The sequence below is a fragment of the Psammomys obesus genome, unplaced genomic scaffold (assembly GCF_907164565.1).
Source record: "Psammomys obesus unplaced genomic scaffold, mPsaObe1.curated_primary_1811, whole genome shotgun sequence".
Classification (NCBI taxonomy): Eukaryota; Metazoa; Chordata; class Mammalia; order Rodentia; family Muridae; genus Psammomys; species Psammomys obesus.
The window spans coordinates 819,914-832,816 of record NW_026592732.1 but is presented as its reverse complement, the minus strand read 5'-3'; the positions used below and the strand labels follow the sequence as shown (position 1 = coordinate 832,816).

The 12,903-nt window shown below is 48.5% G+C and overlaps 1 protein-coding gene across 1 annotated transcript in view; it reads right to left on the bottom strand.

Annotated features, from left to right (window-relative positions):
• Positions 1-12,903, bottom strand: part of Zc3h4 (zinc finger CCCH-type containing 4) — a 35,845-nt gene that overhangs the window by 21,998 nt on the left and 944 nt on the right. Inside the window, exon 2 of the mRNA XM_055615475.1 lies at positions 12,634-12,799. Within this exon, the coding sequence (XP_055471450.1) occupies positions 12,634-12,794 (161 nt within the window). The 5' untranslated portion in view covers positions 12,795-12,799. The remainder of the gene's footprint in view (positions 1-12,633; positions 12,800-12,903) is intronic.

Sequence of the window (12,903 nt, the reverse complement as noted above, 5' to 3'; positions counted from 1 at the left end):
AGCAGGGCATAAGGCTCCTAACAACCACAGTGGGGAAAGGAGGCCTGTGAACCTCGGAGGCTTCCCACATACGCAGCTAAGCTATGGGACCCCACCTGCACAAGACAGGCGACTCTGGAGGAGTCAGGGCACAGAGCAGCATTCCTATCAAGTGAGGCACTCTGCAGGTACAACTCAGAACCAGTAGCAATGGGAACACCTGACTAGGAAAACTGGTTTTGTCGCAAGGGAAAAGTGATCACTCAGGGACATGGTACCTGCCTGCAGAGATGGGAGCAAACCTACCTAGGGTTTGGGAATGCTGTGGGTATGGCAGGTCCACATCTCAGAGAAAGAGGGAGGAGCACACAGAGCCTAGGGTGGACTGGAGTCAGGCAGACTGGAATTTCACGTGGGGGAAGCTAAGGACAAAGGCCACAAAAGGTACTTGGCACACGGTGTCTGACTACCTCCTTTCCTACAGTTTCCTTGCAAGAAAACAGCAAGAACCACATGAAAATCGGTGCATCTGGCAGTCTTGGATAGCCCCTCACCTACGCAGAGTCCAAGGTCAGCTAAGGCCTCTACCCTGTCCCTATGCTACAGCTGGCTGTGATGAAAGTGTCCCACTTGTCACAGGCTGGCAACACGAGACAAGATTATCCAAGAACCCCCTGAACCTGAACTGTCACCAAGAATCATAGAGTCCTTCTTCCAGGTGTCCCCACCCTATAAAGACTTGAACCCAACAGCGCTTCTCCCAACCCATATTGCTAACAGGCCCAGGCATATATATATCTGGGCTCAGTGAGAGCTACATGCAAAAGTTACTGTAAAATGGGCTGACACATGCTTAGAACTTTGTTTCCCTGAAATGGAGATGCTAAAAAATTAGAATTTTCTTGGAAATCTAGCGAGGCATGACAGTCCATGCCTGTAACCCCACCCACTAGAGAGGCTGAGGCAGAAAGATCTCTAGTTCAGGGCCAGTCTGGGCTACAGAGCAAGACACTGCCTCAAAAAAATAAATAAATAAAAACTGCTTGTGACTTAGGTGACACTAGAGTGGTCACTCCATCTGCAGACACCAGCTGTGCCCTGACCTTAGCCCCAGGGCCTAATCTCTGCCATGGTCATGCTGCAGACGCTTTCCCAGCTAAGAGGCCTGTGTGAGTATGAGGCCTGACTGCTTCCTTCAGACTATTCACTAGAAGAAAGGAAGCCTACTGGGAGAGGGCGGATATCCCAAGGGCCATGGACAGAAAACAGCTGGGAGGGTTACAAAATGGCACTTTAACAGGCTGCCAGAAAAAGCCATGTCAGTGGGATTAAACACTGAGGGAGCTTAATAGACTGTGACATAATCCCCCAAGAAAAGTGGGGGAAGCCCCACTGCACTAATCGTTTCAATCTAGACCTGCCAAACCCTCCTGAGACAGGTGCTCCAGGGGAAAACACTGCAGCTGGGCTGCAGAGACCTCAACTAGCAGTTCACCCGCCTGCTTGCAGCCAGAGCCACTACCAGGACCCCTAGAGACAAGAACCAGCCATCCTGGGAGACTGGCTGGCCAGCAGACAGAAATGGGAAGAGGACAGCACCTAGCCTCCTGCAAGACTCCCTCCAACCTCCTCAACAAAGCTTCTAAAGCATTCACGTTTCCATTTTGGGTGCTGACTGCAGTTCCTCTCTGGTCAAAGAATGCATGTGAATGCCCAATCTAAGTAACATCTCTTGGGCCAACCCTCCCAGGGCCTTTAGCTTTACAGGGCTCATACAGCATGGGCTTGGCAAAACTACTCAGTGAGGAGATCTAGTGTTCCCAAGCAGGCTCAGTAATGGGACAATATGCTTCTTCCTACAGACCAAGCGACACACAACTCGCTCTGCCTCTTCCCTAGGATAGGCTCTCCTCTGGACAATGGGATAGAGAGCCTTATGCGAATTTCTAGGGTGGGAAGGTTAAATGATACACAGCAGACAAAGCCTTGCCCAAGCTACAGTAAGCAACATAGTGGAAAGCTATACTTCTGCGAGGAGGAGCTGGTCCACCAGATAAGGCAGTGCATGCGCACAATCTGAACACTTGGGAGGTGGAGGCAGGAGGATCAGGTCCTGACCAAGAGGTCATCCTCTAAGTCATCCTTAGGTACAAAGCAACTTTGAGGCTGGCCTGGCCTATATGAGACCATCTCAAAAACCAGAACCCAAAGAACAAGGTAGTACAGTAGTACCAGCACACATAACAGCTGGCATGTGACCTGGGGAAGAGGCAGAAGCGACAGCCAGTTCTTCTTGAGAGACACTACTGACTACTCGCCAACAAATACATATTTCATTCTCTCAACCAATCTGCTGACACAACTGTCTCCATTTCCTCAACTAATCTACAAGGGACCACACAGCCTCAGCATGGCTGAGCAAGAGAAAAAGACAGGCAGATCTGACAGAGGACAGTTGGACTAATCAAGCTTGGAAGAAAAGACAAAGACCCCACAGGAGAAGAAAGCTTGTGGCTCTCAGCAACTCTATAAAGAGTGTTGGGCCAACTCGAAAGCAGCCAGAAGCTTACGGCTCTGGTTTAGGGGGCTGAAGGGGAACCACACCACAAAACAGAAGTGGAGACTCATGCAACAGTGGCTATTACCTGGAGCTCATGAGGCTGCTAGGTTAATGTGAAGGTCAGGGTTATGATCATTAACTGACCAAACTCTCAACAAATTGCCTGGGTAGGCTCTGGGGATAAAAAAAAATCACAAAAATTATGAGGTGCTGCCTCTTCCAACCAGCCTAAGTGCAGGAGTCAAGAATCCTGGTCTGGCCCTATAGAACAGCTCAGTCACTAGAAACCTAGGCACAAGCTTCTCCTTTAGAAAACTGGCCTGGGCTTACACCTAAAGAAGCCTCCCTCCCCGACCCACCACCTTCCCTTGATCTAGGAAGTGGTACAGCAGCCAAGGGGGACAGCACTGAGGGCTTTGCCTCTGAATCTCACACATGTTTGTCAGTGTCCTTACTACCCAGTTCATCAACCAGAAACCAAGAGCAAGTGGGCTCTGTTGCCCTCCCCTTAGCATTTGCAGGCAGTCATAACCTGCTCTGTGATGTCATGGCATCTCCATGGTAACACACCTGCCCTGTGACAACCAGCTGAACCCCTGGCACACACCAATTGACCACAGGGAAAAAAGAGACGAGCTGGCATCAGTGCATGATCTGAACCACCTACAGCATGCCGCACACGGACATCGAAGCAATCTGAACCAGGACTGGGTATATCACGCACTTAATAACCAATTGCTAATTTTGCTAAGAATAATGGAGAGTTTCAGTTTATATTTAAAGAAAAAAAAAAATCCTAGCTGAGCAGTGGTGGCCCATGCCTTTAATCCTAGCACTCAGGATGTAGATACAAGCATACTTCTGTGAATTCCAGGACAGTCTGGACTACAAAGACCCTTTCTCAAAACAACCAAGTAAATAAATAAAATCCTTAACAAAGCTCACAGCTACATTCTAGGTATGTCTTTCCCTCAAGTGTCCTCTTTCTCTTACTCCTTATGTACACAATCTGTATTAAAATGTCTTTTGGTAAACTCCACCTCTGGGCTGGAGAGACGGGTCATTAGGGCACTCACTATCTTATTCCCACACGGTGGAGCAGAACTTTCCAGAGGACCCACTGGCCGCCTCTAGCCTCTTGAGCATCAGCCACTCCCATGGCACATACATTCAGGCGAAACACTCAAAAAATAAAATCTTTAAATATTTATTTTGTTTGTTGAGATAAGGTTTCTCTGTAGAGCCCTGGCTGTCCTAGAACTCACTCTGTAGACCAGGCTAGCCTCCAACTCACAGAGATCTACCCGCCTCTGCCTCCCATGTGCTGAGACTAAAGGTGTGTGTCGTCACCACCCAAAAATATTTAATTCGTATATGACTCAAGCCAAGTGTGAGAGCTCATGCTTATAATCTCAGTACTTCAGAGGCAGGAGGACTGTAAGGCCAGCCTAGACTATAGCAAGACTCTTAACTTAAAAAAAGATGCATGCACACACACACAAATAAGTCAAAAACAAATGGGAAGAAGCAAAGCTGATGGGAGACAACCGTCCTACCTGTCGTCAAGGTCCTGTACAGTCAGAAGGCAGTCTGCACTGCTCTCGACTACCAACTACAACTCCACGCTGACGTCATGTCTCATCACCACCCCCATTTGACAGACAAATATAAATTGAGGCTAAGAAATGGGAGCAGGGGGTTCTGCTGACAGGGTCACAGCAAGAAGCAGAATTGGAAATGGAAACCAGAACTCTGACCCCAAAGCCCAGCTCTTAATCTCTAGCCTTAAGATAACTAGAAATCACCTGTACAGGAACACTTTATTAAATAGGCAAAATAAGCAACATGTATATGAAATGGATGAATGACAGTATTTCAAGAAATGTCCCAACAAGACAAGAGGGCCAGTGAGATGGTTTAGCACGTAAAGGTTCTTGCCTCGGGATGATATAAGCTGTCAGAACCCAGGTAAAGGTGAAAGAAGAGCCCTCCATCAGATCAGGAAGGCAGACTGGTAGAGTAAGACATTGTCTTGGAGTGGAGAAGGGGCTAAGTAAGCAATGCAAACTCCATCCCTCCCAAAAATTCCAAAGTCCCCTAAGGAAACAGAGGCCTGTATTCACAAGCTGCAGCTCCCCAGACATTGCAGTTCATTCGGCACAAATCACTTATGCAGAAGCACCGATCAACACAAGGTTGCCATTTCCCTTGTGGGAGTAGCTGTTGTCTGACTGCCCCAAGTCGGCACACAGCCCAGAGGAAGAGGCCCCTCAGACACAGGGCTCTTCTATTAGATAACCGTTTTGATGGCGCGTTTATCAACTCCAAGCCCCCTTTTTTCTATTCCTCAGAAGAGAACTGTCTAATTAATTTGAACAAAGACTAGGCCTTATCACTTTTAGGGGAATCAATACTGCCACCCAATAGATTGAACCATGTACTTGATGGAAAAGCACTAGCACGGAACTATATTCTATATTCCTTGCCTTTGTTTGACCTGTTTTGTAAAAAGATTTTTGTGTGCATATACATATGCCTGTGTACAGCTGTGCATGTCTGTGTGGCCACTGGAGGCCAGAAGGAGGCAGATTCCCCAGTCACAGGAGGCTGTAAAGACACCAGATGTGGGTGCTAGAAACCAAACTCAGACCCTCTGGACACGCAGCAAGCATCCCTAACCACGTGAGTTAGGGCTTTTTCTGTTGCTTGGTATCTGTGTAACCCTGGCTGCCCTAGAACTCACTCTGTAGATCAGGCTGGCCTTAAACTCACAGAGAGGCCTCTGCCTCCCCAGTATTGGGATTAAAGGCATGTGCTGCCATTGTCCTGAGTTTGGTTACTTCTCATGCATAAAAACCCCACCCAAGAGGACTGGGATGTAGCTCAGTGGTACAGCACTTGTGGGGAACACTCCACTCCTTTGGTTCAGTCCCAGCCCCTCAAAAAGGAAAAATCTATCCATCTACTTCGCAGCTGAACAGCTTGGGTCTGGGTCTACATGCTCAGAACACAAGGATGGCAGAACCTCTGAAGACTGGGTGGCTGGCACTGTTGCTCACCTCTGCAGGACCAACTCTAGTGGGACATCTACACTCCCACCTGCTCCCACATAAGCATGCTGACTATGGCCACTGTGTACAAAGGCCAGCACGCCTGGCCAAGGGCCCAGAGTATACACTGTCAGTTTTTTGAAGGCCACATGAGCCCTGTCTCAATTTCTCAGTTCTGTTATTTGCTACTGAGAATAAAATAAGGCAATGGTCTGCAGAGTCCTGTAAGAGATGAACAGCTTTCAAATTTTTAATTTCTCTTTTGCAGTACTGAGGCTGAGACTGGAACCCAGGGCTTTTTATATGCCAGGCAAGCCAAACCCCACTGATGCACACATACCAGTCTGTACCCTTTTCTATCTCAACAGTCTTAAAGTTACCCAGGCTGCCAATGAACCTGCCTGAGCCTCCTGGGAAGCTGGGTCTGTATACCTCATCTCTGACAGGCTCAAACCTTCTGTCTTTGGCCTGGACCTCCTTTACATTTTATGTTAAATAAAAAGACAGTTTTATTTACCTACATTTTCTACCCTCTTCTGATCTCCATCTAATATGGAGACCTAGCAATAAAAGGACTTCCTAGCCCACCAATGAGCATGTCCTACACTATGAAAAGTACTGTACCAGCTGGGTATGGCGGCACTTCCCTTAGTGCCTTAGGAGGCAGAGGCAAGCAGAGCTCTGTGACTTTGAGGCCAGCCTGTATATAGCTAGTTGAGAACCTGGGTCAAAACAATAAAAAAGTACTTTACCACACTACTTGGGAGGCTGAGGCAGAAGGACTGCTTAAAGTTTAAGGCCAGCCTAGACTATAGAATGAGACCCCATCTCAAAGAGACTGAAGAGATGGCTTAGTGGTTAAGAGTATTAAATACTCTTTTAGAAGAGTGGAGTAGTTTCCAGGCCCCGGGGTATTAACTTCAGTTCCAGGGACTCTACTGTCTCTGGCCTCTGGGGACAGCTGCACTATTGTACACACACTAACACACACACATTTTAAAATAAAAATGTTAAAGAGAGGGCGGAGGGGAGAAGAGTACTGTAGCAGACTCAGGACAGCACAGCGGGTAAAGACAGCATCTGTCATATAGAGCCCCCAGCACTTCTTGTGACTTGATATTTTTGTTATTTCCTGGGAAAGGCTAAAATTAAGGAGCTAGTGTGGGAAGCCTGCAGCAGGGCCTGAGGGTTACCTTTGACGTTTCCACTTATAAAGATACAGTTGTGCTACAAACTGAGAGCCAGCCTCAAAAAGGCAAAGGAGCACAATGGCACTTGTAATCCCAGCACTTTGAAGGCAGAGGCAGGAAGACAACCATACTTTGGGCTCAGCCTGGTGAGCTCCCAATGTTCTGTGCCAGCCAGGGCTACTGTGTGAGGCCCTCTCTTGTAAAACCAGCCAAACCAGCAGATACTAGGGGCTACTCAGGCATGGTGGCTGCTGCATCTATGATTGTAGCAATCGAGTCTTACGGAAAGGAAGAGCATCACTTAAGAGTTGGCAGCCAGTATAGACTAAATGGTGAGATCTTGTTTCACAAACAAAACATAAAGACAAGCAAGGGCTGAGGATGCAGCTCTGTAGTAGAGTAGCCATCCAGCAGGCACGGGGCCTTGGGTTCCTCCTCCAGTACCAAAAACAAAACAGAACAATGAAACATTTCTGTTCCAAGTAAAAGGCAGGACAAGCCTAGCTGCTGAAAAAACATGACCCTCAGGGACTCAGCCAAATTACAAGGGGTAACAGAACCTAGAGTCAAGCAGGCCTGGCCCTCTGAGCTTCTAGCCAGGAAGGGCCGGCTGAGGCAGAGCAAAGGGCGGGGGATAAGAGTGGAGGTTGGCTTTGGATCCCGAGCTTCCTGGTTCTCAGGGGGCCAACCTCAGCTGGAACTATGACTCACTCCATTCTAATTGCAAAAGCAAATGCATGCGGGTACAGCCAGCATTGGCTCAAGACAGCAGGACCATTTTAGCATCTACAACAAGCACCATGAAACAGAAAGTGCCACAAGATGGCTTCCATCGACTTTGGCCCTCAGCAGGCTCGCTTCAATTAAGAGAGCTGCCCAGAACCTGTGAGGTACAAGAGGAGCAAACATCCCTCACTCACACACAGGCCTGTCAGTGTTTTATTTAGAATTTCCTCTGTAGACGCAGTGACAGAGGCACTGAGCTGCAGCCACTGTGTGGGTCTTTATAGTGCCCACTGGACTGTGGTGACACTAAAAAGTGGGCTCTGGTGTTGGAGGGCACCAGCCCTCAAGAGCAGTAGCTGCTTCCAAATACCCACAGTCTTCCTTCACATCCTGTTGCCACCTCCAGTGTTCTGAGATGTCAGCACCTGCCTGACAAACAGGGAGCGAGCCACCGAGCCACCAATCAGTACAGCAAAACAGGGAAAACAGCAACCTTCTCTCCTGGGAGGAAGAAGCTGGCCAGGAGAAACAAGCTACTCGTAGCAGACAGCCTCTACCCTGCTAACGAAAATTCTCTCTATGATGATGTAGCTGTAAGTAGTACCAGCCAGGAGGCCATGTTTTCATTTGTCATATCAGCTCAAAAATTACCTCAATGGTCAACCTGCCTGAGACTAACTTTGAAGCCAGTCCACCTCACCGGCACAGTACTATCACAATATGAATTGCTGTGCTGTGTTCAACAGTGTTCCCAGCATTCAGACGAAGCAGAGCTGTGCAGCAGCAGGCCTTGAAACTTGGGAAGCCAGAGCTGTAAAGTTTGACTCCCATTGGGCAAGTTCATTTTTTGCCTTAACTTATCTAAATAGGCAGCTTGCTACAGTCTTCAAAGGCCGTAATTAAGTAACTGACTCCAGACCATTTCCTCCACTGCCTCTGGCAATGAGCAGCTGCTCCTCTGGGTCCTCAAAGCTCTCAGAAACAACTGCAACCCTCCTATTCAAGCCCCTGCTCATCCTGGCTGTGCACCCCAGCAAAAGGCCTGGCTCAACTCAAGCCTTATCACTCAAGTGCCCACAGCAGGCAGGCTAGTTCCTCCCGTACTATACTGAAAGGTTCCACCAACAGAGACCGCGAAGGACCCTGAACCGGGTTGACTTAAAGCTACCCAGAGACCTGGAGACAGTTTAGCCAGTGACTTCAACAGAAGTATTTACTGGAAATGGATTCCTAATCCTCATCTCCATAAAAAGGTTTCTAGGGACTCAACACTAACCCCCCTCACACACAAAACAAGTGGAGAAACTGAGGTGGTTCTGAGACGGCCCAAGAGGAAGGTAACAGACTGAATTAGAGCAGGGGGGAGGCAGTGCCAGGACCTAGCAGCCTGTCCTGGGTTCCTCTACACTGAAACAAACTCAGGAGCCTCACTTTCACCTCTAATTCACCAGGCAGAGCAGCCAGGGCAGCCTTCCTTCCCAAATTCTCTTCAGGATAGGCCTTCCTGGATAAGGCAAAACCACATGGATGCTTTTCTAAAACAGCTGCTTTTACTTCCAGAAAATTGTCTTGTCAACAATCAAAAACCTAAGCCTTAAATGAAGGAAAGCCCTAGAAGACAGTCTAGGAGTTAGAAAGGCCGTATGCTGATTTTTTCTTTTTCTTCTCTTTGGAAGAGTAAATTAGAGAATTGGGGATGGGGGCGCTCTGCCTTAGGACATGTACATACATAGTCATGGTCAGAGCCAATTCTGCTTCTACTGATTTTGACTTGCTTTCAAATTAAATCTTTCATATAAAGAAAACAAAAACTTCCAACGGTACAAAATATATAAGCTTTGCTGTTAAAATCAGGGATTCCAAGTGACACCCTTTTCTTTTGCTTTTGCAACATCCATTAATTTCATTAACTAATACTGATATATCAGTTTGGGGAGAAAAAAAAAAAGGTACTACTGTGACATTTCAAAAATAAAGAATACCTAAAGGCAGTTGACTTAATATTGGGATTCCTTTGTCAACAAAACAAAAAAATAAAAATAAACCTTTGTGTGGATATGCCTGAGAATTTTAATGTTTGGAGGAAATAATTTTCAAGTTTCAGCAAAATGACTGCTAAAATTTCACTTCCAAAAGGAATCCCATTTCCTAACATTTTAAAGTTTAAATGTTCTTTTACAACTTAGTAATCCTAAGTGCATGGTATGGAAGGGTTATCAGTTGACATTTCTGCTGAGCTCATGGAGAAGAAATTTTACACAAGATGGGAACCTTCAAATGTTTTTTCCAGCTGAGCCAGCGCACTGGCTAGTGTGTTGAGTTTGTGCTTTAGACATTTTTTTTTGTGTGTGTGTGTGTGTGTGCAGGAATACTGTGTTCTGGAAACTTCTTCCTCGACTAACTTATTTTACATCAGACCACCATTGCACGGCAGTTAAAACTGTGCACATATTAAAAGGAATAAAACAAGTGGCCTGACAAAACTTGAGCTTCCACGGTCCTCAAGTGAGGGTTGGCATCATTCCTCCTGGGAACGCAAGAGGGGAACAGGCTCCTTTGGAAGGGCTCGGCTTGTATGTGAGAAAGACTTCCCTAACAGAAAGGACTTCAAGAACTTTTGCAAAAGTGGGCCAGGGGACAATGGAACTTCAACGTGTTTTTGTCTTTTAACAGAAGAACTTATGCTTGTAAAACACATCGGAAGGACAGTGTTAGGTCCTGCAAGTCATTGCTGCTGTTTTTGTTGTTGTTTCTTTTTAACTTGTTTGTGTAGGATGAGGGGGGACGGAGGATGGGAGGTGTTCTCTCCAACATGACTGGGCATGTAACGTTTTACATCAACTTTTCAGGCATGTGCTTTCGAACAAAGAGCAGTAGAGACAGGAGAGCTCCAGGTCTGAAACAGTTTACAGATACATTTTGTGCTTAGACTGTACTTTACAAATGACTTGCTCAATTTAAATGTCTATCACCATAAACATTTGGGTAAAATACTGAAAATGGACCTACTTGAAAGTCTTTTTTGGGAGGGCAGGGGGGTGTGACTTTAACCAAATTCAGTAAGCTTGTCTCCTACAGAAGGAGCCACTTCCCATGACGGCTGAAGACAAAGCAATGGATGGATCTGAAAACATAGTGGGCCATTTCCACGGATTTTTGTCATGTTACAGTAACACTTTTCTTTCTTTCTTTTTTTTTTTTTTTTTTAGAAAACTGTGTACATCAAAGTTTTAAAAATTAAATACTGAAAGGATGTGCAAGTCTAAAAGGGCGCAACAGGGTTAGAATCCTGATTTGAACACAATAAATCCACTCTCAAGCATCACTTTGGTCTAAAGGCGAGGAGGAAGCAGGCAGGAAAGGGACTAAAAGAGGGAGATAATTGAATTACTCAATAAAAGAGGCTACTTACCATCCCAACCCATTGTAAGACATACACTTCCGACATAAGAACTCCTTAGAGGTCGGATAAAGCTCGTAAGCACCTCTGAGCAGAGCACCTGCCCCCGAGAGGGCCTGGAAGCCCAACGTGGCTTAGCGAACAGACCTCCGCTAATCTGTTTATTTCCTTCAACTGTAGTCTGGCTGCGAAGGGCTGCGATTCCCAGGACAATACATTTAATTAGAGCAAAACAGGAAAAAAAAATTGTAAAAAGCTCACCAAACTGCTGCACCTGTGTCTTTGAATGTGGGTGGCATTCTTTTAAAAGGCAAAGAAGGGTCTGTGAAGGAGAAAGGGAAAACAGGAGGTGGGAGTAGGGAGAAAGGGCTGAAGCCCACGTCTGGAGGGGGTTCTCTGCTGTTCCTAGGCGGCTTCCAGCCATCTGTCCAGCGCATTCTTCACCCTACTCCAGCCCCCACTGCCTGCAAGACTCCCTCTCCTGCCCCCTGAAACCTAACTATTTTTTCAGAACTCTCACTCCAGCCCCCAGGAGCCAGCAAAGCCTGTATCCCCTACCTTCAGCTCCAGCAAGGCAAAAAGGGCCCCAAACCTCACGTCACGATCAAAACGCGCGAGGCTGGCCCCATTATCACCAGCCAGAGAAGGGCTTGGTGGAGACCACTTCGCACTTAATAAAGGACAAGGGGTGCCACAGGTCACGTCCTGCCAAAGTACAAGGAGATCTCCTGTGCTCGCATGGGAGCGACTGCACCCTATTTTGCCCCAAAGAGGGGCGATGTCCAGGAGGAACCAGTGGCCAACTTCCTCTCTCATCCAGGGCAAGGAAAGCAACCTTCACACACACACACAAAAAGACTTAGGATTAAAGACTATCCACCACTGCCACATATCTACAAAAAGAGGGGACCCTAAGAAATAATAAGGTTTCCAAAAAAGGTCAAAAAAGGTCAGGGCTTTTATCAAAAGAGCTGGAGATGCACCCCTTCCCCGGCTGACGTCTAGGGAGTAGCTAGAAAATACCTCCCGCCAAAAAATTAAAAGTGCACACGAGCCCCCACCCTAAGGAGCTCCATAGAAGGACAGAGCGAAGGCGGATCCGAACCCCCACTTTCTGCCTCCGTTAGACTCGGGTACCTATCCAAAATGGTCAGGGTATACCTCCCCCAGTAGAAAGGATACTGTAGGGGATTGGGAAGAACCCCAACTCCGAACCCCTAAGAGAGGAACTGTAAGCTGGAGATCGCCCTAAAACGAGAGAATCCGGGAGCCCCTCCCCCCAAAGCCTTCCCGAAGCCAGGCGACAGGCCGCTGACGGCCAGCTCCGGGAGCAGGGGCGGCCGAGGAGCCTGATGGGCCTCAGCAAGCCCACCCCCCCCTTTGGCGGCCCGTGCCCCGGGCGGGCGGACGGACGGACAGACCGGCGGGCGCAGGGGGTCCGGGGGGCGCCTCCTCACCTTCCCCTCAGCATGGCGCCCAAAAAAAGACAGAGCGAGAGCGAGGGAGAGCGGGCGAACACCGCGAGGGGGGGGCAACGCATGAGGCCGGGAGAGAAAGCGAAGCGAGAAAGAGCGAGCGAGCTAGAGACACCCACCGACCCCGCCCTTCCTCCTCCTCCTCCTCCTCCTCCTCCTCCGCGGCCCGGCCCAACATGGCGGCCGTCCCCTTCCTCCTCCTCCTCCCCTCCCCCCCCGGGGACGCTGCCCGGCCCAGGCCGGGGGGCCTGACCTGTCGTCAGGGAGCGGGAGGCGGTGGTGGAGGAGGTGCGGGGTGGCCGCGCGGCCGTCAGGGGAACACGGAGGAGGCGAAGGCGTTGATGGCGGCGGTGGCGATGGCGGCGGCGGCGACTCTGATGGCGGCGGCGGGGGGGTCCCGGGCGCGGCCTCCATCGTTCCTTTGGGGGGGAGGGGATGTTAATGCACGAAAAAGGACTGCTTGGGCGTGGCGGGAGGGGCACACTTCAGCTCTCCGGGGCTCCAGATGGGAACTGGGCATATA